Source organism: Pelecanus crispus, chromosome 9, assembly GCF_030463565.1.
Source record: "Pelecanus crispus isolate bPelCri1 chromosome 9, bPelCri1.pri, whole genome shotgun sequence".
Lineage (NCBI taxonomy): Eukaryota > Metazoa > Chordata > Aves > Pelecaniformes > Pelecanidae > Pelecanus > Pelecanus crispus.
Genome location: NC_134651.1, coordinates 41707164 through 41728585, shown reverse-complemented (window position 1 = coordinate 41728585; position 21422 = coordinate 41707164). Strand labels below are relative to the sequence as shown.

General features: G+C 53.6%; 1 protein-coding gene across 2 annotated transcripts in view; it reads left to right on the top strand.

The window, feature by feature from the left end:
* Window positions 1-9377: 9377 nt before the first annotated feature.
* KCNT1 (potassium sodium-activated channel subfamily T member 1) overlaps window positions 9378-21422 on the top strand; it is a 74010-nt gene continuing 61965 nt past the window's right edge. For both annotated transcript variants that reach the window (XM_075716483.1, XM_075716482.1), the window contains exon 1: window positions 9378-9472. In XM_075716483.1, coding sequence (XP_075572598.1) covers window positions 9378-9472 — 95 coding nt within the window. The remainder of the gene's footprint in view (window positions 9473-21422) is intronic.

Sequence of the window (21422 nt, the reverse complement as noted above, 5' to 3'; positions counted from 1 at the left end):
GTGTGCAAGAGCACCCTGTCATTAAAGGCCGGGTGATTTCCCAGGGGAGTCTGCTGTGCACAGCCTCCGAAATCCCCAGCGGGACCGATGGGGCCTCGCAGCGAAGGAACATTACTGAGGTATCGCTTCTTGCCTGCAGCAGTGTGAGTCCTTGTTGCTTGCTTTCTTGAGCATCGGGGATGATTCTGCTTTTAAATGAACTTGAATGTGTTCCCAGGCTGCCTTGCAAACCCAGCGCCGTGCTAAAGAAAAAAGGGTCATGTCCTTGCTGGGGAAGGGCCGGGTGCTCTGGGAAACCTGCTCCTCAGCATATAGCTCATACAGGGAAGATATAGTTTAGTGTTGTAATCCATAAATAGCCCTGGAGATCGCTGGGTCAGGAATTTCCCAGCCTTGGCTCAGCAGGCTGAGTGTGTTTTGGAGTTGCCCCTCCTTCCGAGGTTGTTCACGGCCGAGATGCTGGTAAGGGCGCTGTGGGTGCTCCTGAGCCTGTCCCCGGTGGGAAGGGCCGGGCTGAACGGGCGGCTGCAGGCAGAGCTTGGCCGGAGCGTCGTGCCCGTCCTGTCCTCGGGCGCAGATGGCTGATGTAAGTGGTTTGCTTCCAGTGGGGAGCTGAATCTTCACCTCAGGGGGAAAGTGGGCGAGTGAGGTCCTGCCGGTCCTCCTGCGGCAGGAGCCCTCCCGCCTGCGGGAGCAAGACCCTCGGAGAGGGTCTGGGATGTCCAAGTCCAAGGGCGCTGGGATGGGGAGCAGTGGCCTTAGGAAAGCCCGGGCTGGTTCCCTGTGCTAGCCACTTCAAACGCTTTCTTCAGCTTTTCCTTTTGGTACGACTTAATATTGCCAAGCAAAGAGGAGGAGATAAGTGCATTTTCCTTCCAGGAGGCTCTTTGAGAGAGGCTGAAGCCTGTTTGCTGCCAGAAGTCAGGGGATGCTTTCTGAATTGCAGCACGTCTGCAATGCACTCTTGCTAAGGGACAGGGGTTTGGGGTTACTGTGGGTGGCTGTCCTGGTTTCGGCTGGGATAGAGTTAATTTTCTTCCTAGCAGCAGGCATAGTGCTGTGTTTTGGATTTAGTAGGAGAAGAATGTTGATAACACACTGATGTTTTTAGTTGTTGCTCAGTGCTGCTTATGCTAGTCAAGGACTTTTTCAGCTTCCCATGCTCTGCCAGGTGCACAAGGAACTGGGAGGGGGCACAGCCAGAATAGTTGATCCAAACTGCCCCAAGGGCTATTCCATACCATACGGCGTCATGGGCAGTATAGAAACTGGGGGGGGTTGGCTGGGGAGCAGCGATCGCTGCTCGGGAACTGGCTGGGCATCGGTCGGCGGGTGGTGAGCAATTGCATTGTGCATCACTTGCTTTGTATATCATTATTATTATCATTATTATACTGTTACTATTAGCATTACTATTTTACTTTATTTCAATTATTAAACTGTTCTTATCTCAGCCCAGGAGTGTTTCTCACTCTTACTCCTCCAATTCTCTCCCCCATCCCATCAGGGTAGGGGCAGTGAGCGAGCGGCTGCGTGGTGCTGAGCTGCTGGCTAGGGCTAACCCACGACAGTGGCCCTTGGTGCGTGCCTTCTCCTGTGCTCCTCGTCTCCCTCCCCACCAGCCCGTCCCTGCCATCTCCAGCCTGTCCTTTGTCCCACACGGCTGCAGCTGTCTCATAAAACCGCTGCGAAAGGGAAGGATGGGACATGCGATGCCAAAAATAAAACAGCAGCTTGGTGCATGTGTGAAAAGGGCTCCCGAGGCTGCGGGTGTCCCTTCCGTCACCTCCCCACCGTGGGACATACCTGTGCCTCTGGCAGGGGAGCAGGGAGTGGGAGCGCAGGGGCTGGGGGTGGGTGGTCAGGAGGGCACTGGGATCAAGTCAGCGCGCTGCAGAACGAGGTGCACGTCAAGAGGCGAAACCTGGCCGTGGGCCGCCGCCTCGCTTCGCCGGCGCGGCAGCCCCAGCCGGCCTGGAGGAGCGGGAGCCGGTCCCCTCACCTGCCAGAAACCGTGCCCAGGGTGCGTGGGATGCGCTTCCCCTCCCTCCTTCCTCCCCGCGTTATTTAGGCTTTGCAGGCACCGGGGACATCCGCAACGACTCCTTTACCTTGGCTTCTGTTGCAAACACCCCCAGCGCTGCCCGGGCCCTCCGTGAAGGATGCTCTTGCCCCGTGGAGCAGGAGCAAGGGGCTGGCTGCGGCTCGCTGCTCCCGGCTCCCTTGCCCTCGGCAGGGGCACCGACGGAGAGCTTCACCGGCCCCCAGCCATCAGGGCCGGAGGAGCCAAGGCTGCTCCCTGCCCGTGCCGCTCGTGCTCGGCGCGCTGCCGTTGGGATCAAAGAAGAGGGAAAAGACTTCTCAGCGGGGCTTCGCCTTCCCTGAGTTTTGCCCTGGTGTACAAAGTGTACGTGTGCATCAGGCCAGAAGGGAATGGGGAGACGTGGGGCTGAATTGCTAATACGGGGTTGTCTAATAAGAAAAATGGCTCTGGACCTGGAAGGTGCAATTTCTACTTTTATCTTCTAGAAAATAGCATTGCCAGCGGGGGGAAGGCTTGTGGAGCTTTGCACTGACTCACGCTTCCTGTTCATTTTCAACGTGAAATACACAAAATGCTAATTTTTCCGTGAGGCCTGTGGTGCTAAATTGCCTCCGCACGTTGAAAGCGAAGCGATGGATGGATTTGTCACAGGGCTCAGCAGTTCTGTGGAAGTTTTGAGCAACAGCAGCCCCTGCCGTGGCCGGTCCAGCTGTCCATGGAGGTGCAAATTTGGAAGCAGGAGTTTAAGCTGGGAGACTGAGCGCTTCGTATATTGTGTGTGTATATGTGTGTGTGTATGTGTGTTCTGCAGCTGTTGCACCCACAAAGCATGACCTGGGCCAAAGCTGCTCGGAGTATCTGGAAATCATGGCTTGGAGGTTATTATGGGCCTGTTCACATCCCTTGGAGCACTTTAAAGTCTTTGAATTAAATCCATGACCGCCGTACAAGTAACGAGAAGCTGACAAAACAATTAAATGAAATGGAAGGCGGTTGCTTGTGGACAGAGAAGTGTTTGAGAAGCAGAGAAAATGATCTCATTAAAGGAAATAGTCCTCTTCCCCCCGCCCGGCTCTTTCCCCGATTCCCCTTTTCTGTATCAAGCTCAGGGCGCCGGTGCCTGGGGCTTTAGTGCTGGTCTTTTTAGCTCTTTTTCATACATGACCGCAGAGTCACTTTGCAAGTTCGTTAGTCCATCATTCGCGTCCCCCTGGTTTGATCTGTGGGATTGCCCGCAATAAATGCTCCTTTCACACGGCTGTTGCACGCGGGTGTGGCAGGGGCGGGCTCTGCTCATGCCCCCGGCGGCGTTTGTGCGTCTTGTTGATTATCTTTAAGGTTGGGAGTCGTTCCGATTGCAACGGCTTAGCCCTTGGTCATGGGACTGGTGCTTAGAAAATGGAAGAGATGTTTTTAATGTTGTATTTTTGGGGGGAAAGAACCCTGCCACTTGGCCTGTGCGTGTGCTCCTCCCCACCGTGGCCCCTCTTCGGAGGCCATTGAGGCCACACCTTGGTGTAGAAGATCCTCCCATGGCTCCGGACACATCATCTGGGTTCCAGGACTGCTGATCTCTATGAATGACATCCATGGGTCACCATATGGCCTTTGGGGTGGGAGAGGGGACGGTGGGATGGCAATCTGGGGCTCTTCCTCCGACGAGCTGAGACGTAACCCACAGCACCGGTAGCTGGTGCTCGCGGGGAGATAGGGAACACGCGGTGCTGAGGCGGTGGCAGAGAGAGCGGCTCTGTGCCTGCAGTGAGCACCCCAACTCTTCCGCAGGGACGTCCCCGCAGGAAAGTCCTGCCCTGAAAGCTGCTGAGGTCGGTGTCCGGGCAAGGGCGATGCCGAGCCGGGGCGCGAGGCACGCCTGTCGCGGGACCTAGCCTGCGCGTGTGTTTGCCCACGCGTGCGCGGATCTGCCGCTTGCCTTCCCCGCGTGGTCTTTGCCCTCTCCTCCGGCTGGGCCGTGTTGTGCTGCGGTGCCAGCTCGCTGCCCCTCCTCGCCGGGAGAGCGGTGCCAACGCCTGCGGCAGTCGCGCGTTGCCGGCGCGGGAGGAGGGTGCTGCCTTCCAGCTTGGCTCTGGAGACCGAGCATGCGTCTCCCCACGCACTCGGGCCATTAGGAGACCCCACAGGGATGTCACTCAGAAGCAAAAAACAAAAAGAGAGGGGGGGAACAACTGTAACCCGGTAACCATAAGAGCTGTGGGAGGAGAAGCAAATAGAAGATGATTGTATATATTTTAATAAATATAGAAGAAGAAAGGGCAGAATTTCCTGTACCGCTTTGTTCATCGGAGAGGCTCTCGGAGCCTGGCAGCGGCTGAGCTTGCCTTCGCCTTCACCGATGGGCCGGGGATGCAGGGCCAGGCTCTGCGGCCACGGCTGGTAAAACACTGTGGCAGGGAGGAGAGAACACGGCAGGGTCCTCGCTGTCCTGGGGCAGCCTGGCTCCAAGAGCCCTCGTGAGAAGTGTCATAGAAGTGTCCCATCCCTCAAGTGCAATCTGGACACCGTTGCCCTACGATGGGTCTGGGCCAGCAAAGAGCAGCTGGAGGCTCCCACCCCACCAGCTCCTGTTTGCTGCCCAAAAGGCTGGGTTTAACCTGGCCACGGTGACAGCCAGGCTGGCTTTGCCTCTAACGTCAGGTTGTGCTCCAGCCCCACGTCTCGGCCAACAGCAAGAGAAAGGTCAGACCCTGCATCTGCCGCTTGCCCCACCATTGCTCTCAGCCAGGGCTTGTCCTTCCCGTCCCGGTAGAGGTGACGGGAGGCACGGCAGCAGCTGGCTGCGGTGTTGCCGTATGTGCTGGGTACCGAAGCTTGAGGAAAAGCAGCTTTGCCTGGGGAGGGGATGTTGAGATTGGACACGAGGTATTTGCTTTCCTGGCTACACATCCAGACTCCCCGGATGTCCTCCTGGGGAAAGGATGGAGTTGGGACAGACGGCTGCCAGCAGGACCTCGTGCCTCTGGCTGCTTTTACAGCACGGAGTAGTGGGAGAGGAGGGATTTAGACTGTAGGTTATGCAAGAATTTGCCGCAAATGTCGGTTCAGCTGTTTCTTTTCTTTGTGCACCCCAGCCCCTAGTAGGAGGAGAGAAAGGGCATTCTGGGAGGGTCTTCGATAATTTTGGGTACCAACAGAGCAGGGGGTGTCAGTGAGAGAGCTTTGGAGTTCCTAATGGTGCCTGGCAGGTTTGGGGAGTTCATCATGCAGGTACCAGAATGTAGGATTATAGGATCTGTTAAGGTCCTTGGGCGGTTTGGGATTGGTTCGTGGTGGGAAGCAGGAGGATGCTCGGTGGTTTCTGTGGTGTGTAGCGAGCAAGGAAGCAGGAGAGGAACTTGGGTTGTGCCCTTCCTCTTCTTTGACCTATATAGTCAAAAATAATAATAAAAATCCTAAAATACATTGCAAGAAGCTCCCAGCCCGTGGAGTTTCCTCCGAGGCAAGGCTGCCTCTTGGGTGCTGGGAACCCGAACAGCCTCTGACGAGCTCCATGGGGCACACGCGTCGCAGAGCCCCGTGGCCAGGCGCAGCCCCGGCCGGCGCAGGCAGATGTGTGGGCTGTCGCTGCTCTTCTGCCTGCGTTTCCAGTCTCAGGGGATGGTGCTGTCAGCAGCGGAGCTTTCCTGTGTGCCCCGGGTGGAAATACAGCAAGGGGAGAACGCGACTGCGACCAGCCCACGCATGAGAAAGCTTATTGAAGAAACCCAAGGTTGGTGCAGCTCTGAGGCTCCTGCTAGAACGTGCTCCAAGGGGCAGCTGTGTTTGCTAAACTGGGATGGTGATTGTGTCTAGCTGCAGTTTAACGGCAGGAGAGATCAACGGGGAGATCTGGGTTGGATCACACTCGGCTTGATCCCAGTTCCTGTGTTCCCAAGAGGCTGAGCAGTAGGGTGTCCCCCTCGCAGAGTGCCGACTGCTGCCGGGGAGCTGGCCAAGCTGGGGGAGAGACGGTGTCGTAGCGAGAAAGTGGAATAGTGTTGAGGTTTCCATATGCTGATTGCAGCATGCATTTTTAGTGGTACATGGTTCTGGAGGAAGGAAGGAAAGGGAAGATAAAAATAAAGCTGCAGTCCTGTATTTAGCTATAAACCACTTTGGGATTTTTTTTTTTTTTCCAGTAGTATCTGAAGACTATGCAATAAAGAGGCTTGTTCATGAATTTTTTATTTTATACCACTACTGCTTTGAAGAAGTGGCCGGGTTGCTGTGGCATTTCTATAGCTCGGAGTCCCCATGTTTGGGCGGGGAGGAGGGTTGCAAATTCTCTGTGCCGATGTCAGGAGATCAGTGTGCAGCGCAGGAGCACTTTTTTCTAGGACACTGATGTGCAACACATCTTAAAGTCACTGTATAATTGATAAAGCCATCTTTATCAAATAGGTGCATGCAATATTTGTCTTAGTGAGCCTTCATCCGGAATAAACAAATGTGCCAAATTTTAAAAATTCTGAATGATTCCATAAGTGAGAATAGGAGAGAATATATTCAAAATGTAGCTGCAGTAGCAGCAGTAGTGGATGGGAGAAAAAACTCAGATGCAAATACATAGCAGAAATTGTGTTTCCAGAGATACTGACATAATTGGATTTTACTACAATTTCTTAGCACTAATAAAGGACAGCAGTGAATATTTGCTTTGTTTCGTGAATCTGACACACGACCTGAGGCCAAGAGAGATGGATTAATTGGGTTCGAAAAGAATCACGTGGAGTTTATAAAAAGAAAGAGACCCAAAAGACAAGCGTTTGACGTTTGGAGAGGATGGTCCTGTATAGATACGAGCGTCCGTGGCTGTCGGTGGGTGCAGGATGACGTCGGACCTGCCTGCCCGGACCGTGGGCGGTGGGAGCCGTGGGGACGGTACGACAGGGTGGTGGCTCTGTGTAAAGGTGCCCTTTCCACATGGCAGTCGGTGTGTCCGCGGCCGTGCAGCCGTAGCACTCGGCCTTTCCTCTGGGAAAGGAGCCGACGTGCTCCTTTAAACAGGCACTTAATAATCAATGGAGATTACCAAGTGTGATGGTCTCCTTCAGACGCAATTATAATCGCCCACATTTGGAGTTAGGCGCCTGGCTCCCCACTTTAAAGTATGCATTATAATAAGAGAGCGGATGATTTTTCAAATTTATTTTTTTCTCTCCCTGGAAGTCCAGTTTTAGGATGCTGTCCTGACCTCACAGCAATAAGAAATCTTAGCTGGACTAGAACTTTCGCTGGAGGTGGCCTGGTGAAAGTATGCTTTTGGCGTAATTTATCACAGTTCAGCTCTAAGAGGAAAGACTTAATTGTGGCTTTTTTTGTGATTAGGTTAATGTTAGATCCTCCCTTTGCAATGTGAGCTAGAGATGGTTAGCTAGCTTCTGTGCTCATATGAGTCGATCCAGAGGGAGTCCTTGAGTTGACAGGAGTTTGGCTTGATTTCTCTTAAAGACCAAGTTTTGGATCAATGTATATCACAGAAAAGCCTCCCTGATGCCCAAGGCCCTGCACAGATGCGTTGCTCGGTGCAGAGCCTCGGCTGCAGTGTGCATATGGCAGCTAAAAGGAATTGGAAAGCTCTGGGGGTATAGAATTAAGTGGTGAATAACATCAGTGAAAATCATCCGAAGTACTGAGAGTGAGCTGCGTTGTCTTCTGGGGCTGTGTTCAGCAGAAATTTCGCATGCTGGTTGCTCTTCCAGAAACTCGGGAACAACAGCTGATCAGGACTTTGGAACCTGGTCAGCTGGGAACTTATTTACAGGGGGTTGAGTTGTTAGAGGTAGAAGATGAGGTCTGAGGAGTCTCAGATCACACCTCTGCAGCCAGCAGCAAAACCCCTACGCGTCTGCTCCTTGCCAGTTTAGCGTTCGGCTGTTGGAAGCTCTTTTGCCTGTACGGAGCTTACGCAGTATGCACTGGAGGCAAAGCTGTGGGAAGGTGGTAGGAGTGGGTTGGCGAGGCTTTGGGTGAGACCCTTGGAAGCACATCTGACAGGAGCTGGAGCCTTTCAGCTATTTGCCTGCCTTACGCTCCAAAGTTATACGTGAGGGGCAAAAAATCAGCTCACTGCAGAGGCGCCACGTCTCCTCTTCCAAGCTCTTCCCGTCCTTCCCACTTTCCACAAAGGGTCTGTGAAACTGGAGTTACCGTCATGGAAGAGACGAATTTCACTGGTGAAGCCAGAACCCAAAGGATCAGGAGCTGTGATCTTGCCTTGTGTGTCCGTACTACGCCGGCTTTAAAGCGTTGAATGGCTTTGTTGCCTTGTGAGGGGAAGTTTCAGCTTGACCCTGATCTGTTATAATTAGTAGCTCTAGCTGACGTGGGGAGCAGAGTAGTACCCGCGTTCTGGTTGATAAATGTGGTTTGAAAAAGGAGGGCAAACCCTTAACCCTCTGAAACCCCAAACCCTCTTAACCCTCTGAAATGATAGTTTGAGAGCTGGCTGGGTTTCATCTCGTTTCTGTGTGGCAGGGCAGGCTGCACGTAGCTGGCCGCGCACAGCTCTTTGTCTGAGCAATCACCTTGGGTCTCCCCCAGGCACCGCGATCCCCCCCACCCCTTGATCAGAGACATCGGCACGCCAAGGGATGGGTGATATATCCTCCCGGCCACGACACTTGGCAGCTGGACAGACGACTGACTCATCGGCGTTCGCGGTTTCTCATTTAATACCGGGGCTGTTCAGATGATTTAAGTGCCGGCAGTCCAGAGAGGAGGTTGTGCTTCTGCTTCCAGCACAGTTGCGGAGCCATCGCCTTGTCTGCCTCCCATCCGTACTTTTCTTCGCAGGGGGTGTGTGTGTGGGGGGGGGGGGAGGCTGGGGGTGGATCTGGGTTTGGTTGTCAGCTGTAGATCGAGCCGTAGCTTGCGAGCGGTTTTTCTTTCCTCCCGGCGACTGGGCTTTGCCTTTGGCTCCTCTTGCTCTCCGTTGTTTGCCTGCTGAGGAGCAAAATGCCCTGTGCACGGCGCTGCCCTGCGCAGCGGGCTGCGGGGTGCTGCGGGCCAGCGGGCTCCGTGCCGTGCCCACCCAACCGGCCCCTCGCTTGAGGCCGGCAGAGCCCCTCGCCACCCATGCCGCCGGGGGGAGAGCTCTGCAGGGGGGGCACCGCTGCCTGCCCCGCAATGTAATTGCAGCGGCGGGGTGCGGGTTGCGGCGGGGCCAGCCCCGGAGGAGGGGCGGGGGCGGGCAGGGCAGGGCAGGGCAGGACCCCCCCACCCCTCCATTGCCGCTGCCCCCCTTCTCTCCCGCAGGTTCTCGTCGCCCGGCGGCTGCGGGGACGGCGGCGGGAGCCGCAAGAGCGGGGTCATTCTGGACATCGCCGCCTTGAAGATGACGGAGCTGGAGTCTGAGGTGCTGCCTCTGCCGCCCCGGTACCGGTTCCGCGATCTGCTGCTGGGGGACCAGTCCTTCCAGAGCGACGACAGGTTCGGGGCGTCCCGGGGGGGGGGCACGGGGACGGGGACACCCGGGGAGGGGGGTGGGAGGGAGACACATGCCTGGGGGGACGTGCTCCGCGGGGATGGGGGGACATGCTCCGCGGGGGTGGGGGGACATGCTCTGCGGGGATGGGGGGACATGCTCCGCGGGGGTGGGGGGACATGCTCTGCGGGGATGGGGGCACAGAGGCTCCCCAGGGATAGGGACACTCAGTCCCCGGGGATGGGGGCACACACGCTCCCCAGGGGTGGGGACACTCAGTCCCTGGGGATGGGGGCACACACGCTCCCCAGGGGTGGGGACACTCAGTCCCTGGGGATGGGGGCACACACGCTCTGCGAGGATGGGGGCACACACACTCCCCAGGGATGGAGACACGTACCTGGGCTTGGGGACACGTACCTGGGCTTGGGGACAGGTACTTGGGCCACCCACGCACGGCGGGGGGGGGACGGGGCGGCGACGCGGAGCTGCCCGCGGTGCTGATCCCCGCGGGTGCGGAGCTCTCCGCGGTGCTGACGGCCGGTCCCCGTGGCGGTGGGCACGGGTGGGTACGGGCGGGCATTGGGATGCGGGAGTAGGTGGGAGTCCGCGGGCACCGGGATGCGTTTGCAGGAACCAGCGGTTGTGCCCGGGCGAGGGGGCACTGGGATGCGTACAGGGATGGGTGCGGGGATGCCTCGGGCAGTAGGCACTGGGAATGTGTGGGTGTTCCAGGGCTCCTGGACATGCCGGAGCTGCCGGGCATTACCAGGAACGTGTGGGTGTTCCAGGGCTCCTGGACATGCCGGAGCTGCCGGGCATTACCAGGAACGTGCGGGTGTTCCAGGGCTCCTGGACATGCCGGAGCTGCCGGGCATTACCAGGAATGTGCGGGTGTTCCAGGGCTCCTGGACATGCCGGAGCTGCCGGGCATTACCAGGAATGTGTGGGTGTTCCAGGAGCTGCCGGGCACTGGGAGTTGTGGGTATACTGGGCCAGCAGACATTGGGATGTGGGGGTACGCTGGGCAGCTTGCTGTGTCGGGGAGTCCCGTCGGCATTTGGCAAGGAGGCAAAGGGACCGCCGTCTGGGAGACGCAGGGGATACAGCTGGCGAGGGGAGGGGCTGGCGAAACTCCCCGTTAAGCCGTACGCAGCGTCTGGGCTGAGCGCACACATTTATTTAGGAGGTAAGGCTCATCCAGGCTCTTCTCAGAGGCTGTCTTTGCAGCAGGGGAGAGGCACTCTAAAGCCTTGATGTGGCACAACTCTCCCTTTTTTGGCCTGTGTAGAGAAATGGCCTTTGTGGGTTGAGTGCCCCGCCTGCTCTTCCCGCCTGGCTGGCAGGGATTTATTACCAGGTTGAGTGAGCTAAAGCAAAAGGAGGAGTGCCGTGAGTGGCAAGTGAGTTCCATGAGCAGAGCAGTTAAATGAAGAGGAACAAAAACAACCCTCCTTTCGCCTCTGTGTCATAAAAATCAAGGAGCTACAGTGCTAATGGGGAGTCAGTAAGGTTGTCATCGTTTCCCACCAATTAATTGCATGATGTAAACAGAGAGGGATGTAACTCTTGTTGGAAAAAAACCCTTCAATTGCTGGTGACTTAGCCTTTGGCTAGCTGCTGTGTATTTGGTACACCTGCATCGAGGATTTTGTGCGTCTGTGTTAAAAGGTGATTTCATTTTTTTTTTTTATGTGTACAAGCATCGGGCAAAAAAAAGAGTGAATTTGACTTTGAGAATCTGGGATTTACAGATGTTCTAAATAAGTGTTCCTAACTTTTATAGCTGCGTAAGAATTGATCTGTCTTGAAAACGAGCCTGTAATCCTCAAGATTTTAAAGCCCAGATTTCCTTAACTGGCACTTAAACGTTAATGTAGTTTTATGGCATAACATGAGAGGTTGATAGGAAATTCCTGCCGCAGAAAATGTCTGGATTGCAGAATGGTTATGATATGGCTCATTTGGATAAGTTTGAAGTTTAGAGTTTTAATAGTTTTCATATTTAAGTATTTGAATGGATCTGAAATACAGAAGATGGCAATTGCAGGTTGTGGTTTTTTCTGCGTTTCACTGGTATACCCCTGAGCCTTCATTTTCATCTAGATTTGAGCGTTTCTGATTCAGAAGCTCTCTTTAATTTTAGTGTGGAGATGCTCTGGATTATTTTGTTAAATTCATTAGCCCTGTTTCTCAAGATATCTTTGTTTCACTGGCTTTATGTGCTGCTGTCTTTAGTTCTTTGACTTTCCCCTTCCTTAAGAAAATATTGAAAACTTCACAGTGTGTTTGGGAATGCAAGTTATGAGCACACATTTGCTATTCACATGTAGTCCTCTTGACTTCACGGGGAGTTGAGGTGGGCCGCTGCCCTAGGCTTTGGAAATGTTGCTGTTAGGTCTCAGTTTCAGTCCAAGTCGTTATTGATACTGGGACCTTAGCAATGAAGCAAGGTCGCTGGAGAAATTGTGACTAGTAGTTTAGTCTGTTGCAAACCAACTGGATAAGAAGCTGATTTAGGCTAGCAGAAAAAAAGCAGAAAGCCTTTTTGGCTTTGCTGTGCTTATAAATACTAAGCAGCTCAGAGATGTGCTTTGAAGTGCTTTGTTGCAGCGCTGACAGCAATGTGCCGAGGAAAATTCCCCCACGTAAACAGTATGGGGAACTGCGAACGGTAAAATAGCACTTATTGGACTTACAGATGTAATGCTGAGGGAAAACACCCATAGCACTAAATAGCTCATTTATTTATAAAAGCAATGCTGAAAACATTAGCGTCTCAAATACCTGCTTTTGAAAAACTCCCCTAGAATGATAGCGTGCTGATGAAAGTGAGGTTTCTGGGGTTAGCAGAAGACTAAAAGGATGGGAGGCCGTAGGGGAGCCCAGGTTTCACTGCTTCTAGGGAATTAGAACCGCTCCTGCTAGAGATGGATTAATCCATCCTCATCACAGAGGCTGCTGAGGAGACACCAGCATTGGACTGAGGTAAGAGAATGAGGTAATGCAGGAGCTTGAGGAGACGAGAGCTTGCTGGAACAAGTAAATAATTAGAGCTGCGGTATAGCAGGAGGAGAGAGCGTGTCCGGATAACCCACGGAACTGAAGGAACTAATCAGTGAATATGAGGTGGAATAGGTAAAAGAGGCTGCTCCTAATTTACTTTTCTTTTTAGAATGCGAAAGGTGAAGACAGTCAGTCTAACTAAGCAGGGCTTGCTCTTTGGCAGGTAGCCTGATTGACATGAGAATTAAAAAAGTACTTTGAATGTTGTGTGGAGGATGGTAATAAGTCAGCCAGGAAGCAAATAGGAAAAGACCAGCTAGAGAAGGAATGGGGGAGGTAAATGGATTTGTGCAACAGAGAGAGAAAAGCAAATCTAGCGTTGTCAAATGGAAGCGCTCCTTCCAGCGTCTTCTTATTCGTCTTTGGAACTCACTACCACGAGGCATCTGGAAGGCTTTGGGCTTAGCCGTATTTCAGTGCAGTGCAACTGTATTTAAATACCATGCTTGACATTTTTGCAAGGCAGGTCCTTAGGTTACAGAAGCAGGATGAACTGTCATTTGGCTCTAAATTTCCAGAGAATACAAACGTACTGTCTCAGAGCATAAATCTGACTTAGGGACTGGGAGGTAATTTCTCCTTTGGGGAGAGAAGGTTCGCTTTGGGAACCTTGCAGTTGCCTCACTTGTCTGGCATAAGTCCTGTCTGGCTCAGAAGTTTCCTTCCCTCTTTTTGGAAGGTTCTCTCAGTGTCAGTACCGGGAGAAGAAGAGATCTGTTCTGCTCTCCTATGGCAGCACTGCAGTTCTTATCACAATGACGTTTCACTGTCGTGAAAATATTCAGAGCCGCTGGAACATCACGGTAAAGGCAGAGTTTCAGACGTTGAGCCTGTAACAAAAAGAAGGTGAAGAACTTGGGGCACGAGTACTGCTTGCGCCCGGCTGCCCTTTGGCACGCTTGGCGCACGGCTGCTCCGGGCGCGGGGACCCCGTGCGCGGGAGCACGGCCGAGGGGTGCTGGGGGAAGGGAGGAGCGGAGCGCAGCGTCCCGGCGGTGCTGCAAGTTTGGGCTCTGTAAGGAAGGCTTCTGTCCTAAAGCGATACTGGTATTTGCTGATTAAAGGCAGCTGAGCAAGCACATCTGCTGAATTGATAAATATTGTTTTATACCACAAGCTGTGGCGTCCCTTTGATCTTTGCTGTCCTGACTACGGTGGTTTTTGATCTCCTGCATTCTCTTTTCTTGGGCAGTACTGACAACTGGGTTGGGGCATGTATAAAAAAAGCCCATAAATAAAATTAAACTGTATCTCAGAAAAGTGCCATTAGAAGCTTATTTGTTGCCTAATTTAAATAGTCTGAATACTTTCCAGAAAATCGTTGTCAGAAGCCACAGTCCTATTTACAGTAGCAAGAAGTAATGGATGTCACTTTGATGAGGTGCATTTTTCTGAGGCTAATTATCAGCGAAGAATCATTTTGATGGATGAGGATGTTTGGAAAAGCTGCTTATGCAGAAGAATTCAGCAACATTTCTATAAAAATTTTAACATCTCGTGTTTCAAATAAAAGATTTTTCAGATGTTGCATAACCAAGGAAAGAGAGGCTTTTAATAACTGGGGCGAATTCTTTTAAGTTCCTACTTGCAGGTTAGGTAGATTTTGAAAACTTCTTTGTCTGTTAACTGACATCTGGTCTTTGTCTCTTGAATTTGTCACTGAGCGGTGGCTCTAAATCATAGGTTGGATTACACTTGGCACAAGCAAACCATAGTGCTGAAATACCAGGCTCGTAGGATCTTATCCTTGCAGTTCTCATGCTAACATGCCCCAAGTGACTTCCTCATCAGACGCATCATTACATTAATGGATCTGAGCAGTTTTGTGTCCCTCTGTCAGGTTCCTTGAATATATCTGCAGCTGAATCCCACTTCACTGCCAATTGATTTAATGGGCAATTGTTCTCATTTTGTTTGGAAGATGCAGATGCTAATTTGAAAATTCCAGTTTGCATCCAGAAGTTAGAGATGTTTATTTCTGTGCTGGTGAGATAATAGCCAATATTTTAAGTTCTGGACCGCGATGTCTGTTCAGGCTCTTCTGTCTGCGCTTGTGAAGGTTTGTACCTGGATTTAGGAGATCCAGCTCTGATGCCTGCGTGCCACGAAATTCCTCTAGCGAAGGCTCTTCATCTTTCAGCAGTTTGATCCCTTGCTTGTGAAAGCAGGATGAGGGTATTTATTGTCTAATACCTGTTCCCTCAGTACGAGTGTTAACACCCGGTCTCCCACTAGCCCTGCGCGCAGAATCTCTCAAGGGGTGACTCGGTCTCGGCTGCGATGCCTGAGCCCAGCTCCAAACCAAGTAATAAATAACACCGGTGAAGATGGTGGGATCTGAAAGAGAAACTTAGGAATGCCTGTGTGACCGCTTGAATTGAATTGCTTCTCCTCTGCTTTTGCCACCTGGCAAAGCAAATTCAAAACATTTATTAATTGGATTAGGCTGTTTCCCTGAGTCAACGCTTTGTCAGAAAGTTTCTGTCTGACGGCACGCAAGCAAGCGTCTGCTCCTTAAAGCTCAGCCAGGCTGCGGCAGTAACCCTGCTCCCGCTTGGAGCGAGTGCTGCTCCGCGTGGGCTCCTGCTCCTGAGCCAGGCAGCACGGTGAGCCGGGCAGGTGACACATACTGGTGTAGCTCTTTCCCAAGTAGATGCCTACGGCTCTGCTGTGTCAGCCAAGGCTGTGGACAAGACCGAATTCAGTCCCCAGGTGCCACCTAAGTTGCTGGAGAAGCTGCGGGCCAGGAGTGCCAGAGCTTGTGGGTAGCAGACTGGGCACCCTGCACTCCTCCGACGGGGCTTATTCCTGCTCTCTGAATGAGTGGGCAGGGGCATCCCAGGCCACCGCTCATCCAGCATGGTTCTTCTGAAGCACGGTGCCTTAGGGCTCGACTAGCAGAGCTTATAGCAGCGTAGGGAAAAAGCACCTGGGGCTGGGTGTTGGCGTACGTCAATCTGCTGCCAGTCCCACTCACCGCCTTGCATGGAAGAGTAACCAAGAAGTCTGCAGTCTTGGGTGGCCAGGTCCTCTCCAGCGAGGGTGGCTGCAGCAGGTTCTCTCCCTTAACAGAGGCAAAATATTGATTTTATATTGCCACTGCGTTCCTCAGCTCGGCTCTGGATGGGATACACAAGGGCGAAGAGCGTGGTGGGACAGCTTGGGACAAAGCTTGGGACAGTTGGGACAAAAAGGGTATGGGTTTCTTGTGTTTGCAGATTTTTTTGTTTTCGTGATACATAGCGTTCTTAATTGCGGTTTGCTTTTTCGGTTGCTCTGAAAGCTACAGTGATGATTACTAACGCGGTGTCTTAGTCAAAGTGCTGTTTGGAGTTTTTTAAAATGAATGTTTCCTTGTAGCTATTGGTGTGCCTTTGAGTATTCATCTTAAGGCAGGAACCTCTGGACATCAGCAGGAATATTATGAAAGTAATAGAGAAGAAATGCACTTCTCTTGTAATTATATCTATTATTTTGCAAAAAAAAGTCATTACTCTTTTCAGGGATATTGCTTTTACTGTCAGTAACGGGCCCTTGCTAGTAATAAAAGTAAGTGCACATAGCAGCCTGGTGGAATGAGTGGAGGTGTCCCTGGGGTGCTGCAGTACGTCCAGCTGTGCCCTGATGAAAAGGAAGAACAACATTGATTTTCAGTTATTTAGCGCAGTTTAACGCTCTGGGCTCCAATTTCCATCCCTCCCTGGTGTATTTTTTTTTGGTTTACTTACTTTCACTTTGGTTTCTATTTGATTTATTGGGAGGATGGGCTTGAAAGGGAAAAATGTAGTGTATCGAGTTACCTGAGAGTACCTGTCCAAGCGAAGGGGAAAGCGTGAGCAAGGGTGGCAGAGGGCCGTGTCCCTGCTGAGAGCGGCGGGTGTAGTCCCAGCAGAGACTTACACCAGTTGAGGATTTGGTTTTTTTGGCTCGTGTTGCGTGCAAGAGCGAAGGGAAAGGGCAGGGCCATGGGGAGGAGCGACAGCCCTCGCAACCCAGCGGCGAGCGCTCGGTCTGCAGGCGCTCTGCGAGGTGGGCGCGCTGTCAGGGGCGCGCCTGGGTGGCTGGCATTGGCCTTACTGAAGGAAAATTAAATGCATTGGCAAAATGAACATTTTTTTTTTTTTTTTTACTCCCCTCGACCGGTTGCACAGGACACGCAGAAAGTCCTGACTGAAAAGTTGCCTGCGGTGAAACTGAAGGAACGGAATGCAGAGTGGCATGAAAAATGTGGGCGTCTTGGGTCCTTCCGTGGTTAACTAGGGCAAATCTCCTTCCACGTGTTCTTGGCGTGAGGCTGAAGCCCGGCGGGGACATCGCCGGTTGCTCCAGCTGTGCCTGAGCCTGGTGCACCTTTCTGCCTGGGGCTTCTTGGAACTCTGTGCTCAGATGGACGCCTGCGTAAACTTGCCGGTAAAGGGCAGAGAACAGAAATCACATGGGAGCCAGCGGAAGAAGCTGGATTGCGTGCGCGATCTTGGCACAGACCTCCAAGGGACATGGGTCCCTTTTGCGTCAGGGAAGTACCATGAGCTGTGTCCGCGGATCTGGTGAAGAAGTGATGATGTTTGTCATCGCAGCAAAGCCCTGTGTCTGCAGAAATCAGTGGGGGTGTTGCTGGTGGCTTGGGCGAGGGTGGAAGGTCAGGCTGGGACCGAAGCTGTCACCGCTGCTCTAGTGACAGTATGAGAAACAACTTGGCAGCTGTAGCTGTAATTGCAGAGAATGCGTTAGAATTCTGCTATGTTTTCCCACCGCTTTGTCTCGTCGCGGTTGCAGCTTTGTTCCCAAGGGAAATAATTTATTGCTGTTCTGAAGGTGGTGCTCATTCCTTTTCTTCTGCACAACCTGTTCGGTGACTGGCTGCGTGTAGGGAGCATCGGAGCTTGGATGTCCCCCCCTCGCTGCCTCAGGGGAGACGGGGGCTCGACTCCTGCCGCACCATCGCTGCCTTCTGCAGCCAGCCCTGTCCTAACACCGGCCCTGCTTGCGCATGAGCCGCGCTCTCAGAGACCCCTGTGTGGTCACGGTAAAAGAGATCACCAGCAGAGCCTAAATAACTGGGTTAGTAAATGCCCCCCCTACATCCTCCTGTAAGGCACAGCATCTCAGAGACTTCATTTTGTGGTAGACGGAAGGGTTTAGCGAGGAATAAAAGGCCTGAAATTTGAATCAGGACATCCCTGTTCCTGAGAAGTTCCACCAATAGAGAGGATTAATTCTTTATTGTCTACTTTTTCAGCTCTGCTTATCAAGAGAGACGCGAACACATTGCCTGCTGAAGCCCTGCAGCTAGTGCAGATTTCCTTGCCATGCTGCATTTGCCTCTGCTCCACTGGCACTTGCTTGGATCCGTAGCAAAGACGTAGGTATTCATTTGCAAAGAAAATACCTCGTATTCCTCCTGCCTGACGGCTCAGTGAATGGGTCATATAGGCACTGTACAAATCTCTTGCCAGCTACCTACAGAACCGTGCTGGCCGCAGTTTGCCCGTGGAGGGTCGGCCGTGCAGGCTGCTGGGCACTGCAGGGCTGAGCAGCACCAGCCTCCGAGTCCCTGAATCTGGAGATTTCTTCTGTTATCAGCCTATTAATTTGCTGCAGTGCTGCAATAAAAATAATTTTATCTTCCATCCAGTTCCAACGTGCTGCGTGCAAGCCCTCTATTTTGGGAACGAAAGTTTCTGCAGTCAGATGGTATCTGCTGCGTGCGAGGGTAGCTGTACACAGGCGTGTTTTCCCCTGTGTTTTCTGATGTGTTTCCCCTGATATTTTCCCCATTAAATCGGATCCCTCTTGCAACGGAGAGGGTGCAGCTTGCTCACGCTCTCTCCAATCCGATGCCATCATTGTTTTTCCCTGCCTGCTTTTTTGCAGCAGTTGTGTGGGTGTGCATATACGCGTAGCATGATGTACAAGTAGCCACGGCCGCAGCCTTCGAGAGTTCAGAGCCAGGCCAGGATGTGGGCGCAGCCGGAGGGAAGGAAGGAAGGAGGAATTGCGCTGAAGGCTGAGGCTAGCGGCGTGTGCTGAGCGAGCCCCTTAGCCGGAGGGTGGCTAGCTCCTGGGGGAAGCTGGGTGATGTAAATAGGGAAGTGGCAATGAATTAAATGGGTGAGATAAATGATTTGCTTCAAGGGAGAAAGACTGAAGTGTGGCGAGAGAGGGGACACGTGCAGTGAGGTGTTGCCTCGGTGAAGCCAGGCGGTTCATTAACCTCTTCCCTTTGTAGAGTTACTGGTTTAATGTATTTATAATCTATTGAAGTCTGGCCTGATGTGAGCTAAAAAACAGCGTGAGGGTTGGTCTTGTACCTGCACGGCTTGGTTCAGCGATAACCCACTCCCGCTCTGCGTGCAGCCGCTGCTTGCAAAGTTGGGCGCTAGCGAGGTGCTGGCTGCCTCGTGCCGCTGCGCCCCTCGGCACGCTCCGGCGGGCTGGAACCGAAGCTCCCCTGGCTCCCTGACGCTGGAGCTGCTCCCAGCTGCAGTGTGAGGAGCAGCGCTGAGCCCTCGCCTCTTCCCTCGGGGAGCGGAGCAGCCTTCTGCTGCCCAGGGAGGGGTTTGCATCCCGGATGGGGTGTTGGGTGTTGCAAGGAACCGATGAGAGGGGTGCAGGCGTTTGCTGCGGCCAGCACAAACCCCCTCCTGTTGCTTAGGGGTGTCCATCTCGGACACGAGCTGCTTTCTCACCCGCGTGGCATCGCTCCCCTGACCCGCGTGGGGCTGCCCAGTGCCTGACCCTCGCTCTGTGCCCCGCTGCGGTCGGTGTGCTGAGCTGGATTTCATGTCTACTGTCGTCAACAGTTTCTTTGTCACCGATGATTTTTGCTGCTGCTCTTTCATAATACTGTGGTAGAGCCCTCTTGAGGACAACACAAACATGACTCCTATCCAGCAAAACTCCTCAAACCCAGGGCAAAATTGTGATTTTTATTATTCTCTCCAGGACTCTTCGCTGTCACCCGCCTTCTAGCTTTTGGTTGTAGCTTTGCGTAAAGCTGACCGGTGCGGTGCGTTTGCATGCCAGGTGCCGGGTGCACTGCCTGTGGGGTGCAGGGGGGTGTGGAGGGGGTCTGCCTGTGTCTCCTGTCTGGGCAGCCGTCCTCGTGCTCCCCCTGCAACAGCAGCTGAGCTGAGGCTGGAGGCTGAGATCCTGCACCCGGCCTGATCCTGCCTGGGGACGTGCGAGGGTCTTGAGGAAGGTGCTGTCATCCTCCTGCCTGCAGGTCCTGAAACTCCTGGAGTTAAACGTGGATCTGCAGGTTGTATCCCCCGCCTTCCTGGTGTGCTGCTTGCTCTTCTTCACGCGCTGGATGTTTCCCGGTCCTGGTTTGCAGAGGGCTGCGATGAGTTCCTCGCTCTGGGCTGGGACTTGTTGCTTTCCTGCGGCACTGGGAACGGACACGAATACTGCGTGTTTGTCAGCCTCTGCTATCTGGTACAACGGCAGGGGTTTTTAAAAAAACTTCATTTTAAGGTCGGGCGAAACCCACCACAACTTCTGTGACTGATCTGCGATTGAGATCTGCTGGATTTTGTTAAGTGTGGCCGGCGATTTCTGCGGCGTGGCGAACACCCGCGCTCTCCGCTTCGCCGGCTGTGGCTCCCGCGGGGTCTTCCGCAGCTCGTTCGGGCTCTGCGCCGTTCGGACCCGCTCTCCAGCCGACGGGCTCGTGCAGCCGCCGCGCACAAGCGCTGCAGATCGGCGCGGCAGCAGGGCTGCGGCGTCTTCGGGAAGGAACCGTGGGGGAGTGCGGCGGGGAGGCTGCGGAGCGAGTGCCGGCACTACAGCGGCTCTGTTTGGATTTGTGACTCTGCCGCGCTTCCTGCAGCCCACGCAGGCTCCCGCAGGAGCGGGAGCGTTGCTCTGCAAATTTAACAGCTACCTTTAGGCAAGGAGCAATTACTTTTTGGGCTGCGGGTAGAGTCATCGAGCCTTTCTGCGTGTCTCACATCCGTTCCCGCTATGCTGGTGGTGACTGTTAGCAAAGCCATTACTTTGGTTGAGCTTTGCTGCGATCGGTTTCTGACTCCAGATCGATACAAGTAGATTTATGTGGCAATTGGACTTTCCAAAGGCCGTGCTGCTGCTTTGGCCAGCCCTCCGCGAGCTTGGCCACGGGTCAGCGCCCCTGTGAATCCAGCACCCATTGCTGGGGTGCCAAGCAGCAGTTGGAGCACTAAGTGCAAACACCGTGGCTCGGTGGCAGAGTACGTGCTAGCTCCCCGATGGCAGGCGCTGCCAAGAAAAACGTCTCCTCTGTCTAGGAGAAAGGAGCATTTCTGGGGAGCAGGTGGTGAAGATGTTTAGCAAATGTCAGCTTGAGACCTTGCCATCCTGTGGGCAGAAGTGACATCGCTGAGAAATGTGTTATCCTGTCAGAAAGCAGCAAAAAATCCACCAGCTAAATGTTTACGAGCAAGGAAGGCCTTTGCCAAAAGCGGGTGTTTTTTCCTCCCCTGAGACTCAGGGAGCGAGAGCTCCTCGGAGCAGTGGGAATCCTGCTCCTGCGCACGCGGAGGCCGAAGGCAGGAGCCGCGGGCAGCGGGTGGGCAGGACATCGCCGTCCCTCTGGGCAAAGGCTGCCAGCCTCTGCCGACCCCCGAGCCACGGCTCCCGTCTTCTCTCGCTCCCTGGGCTCCTCTCTGGGCTTCAGCAAGAAGCAGCCTCTGAGCTTCCCCCTGCCTCTGCTCGGGAGCCCGGCGCCTGGCTCTGCGGGGGCGGTGGGAGGATCTCCCCTCCTTCCCCTTCGGCAGGGAGCAGGCAGGGCGATGCCAGACGAGCAGCTCTGGTGAGACGCAGATGCCTCCGTCTGAGCAAGGCTTGGCCTTGCAGCTCGTGTAACTTGGGTTTCGACGGAGCTTGGGTAGCTGGGGCGCAGCCAGCGCT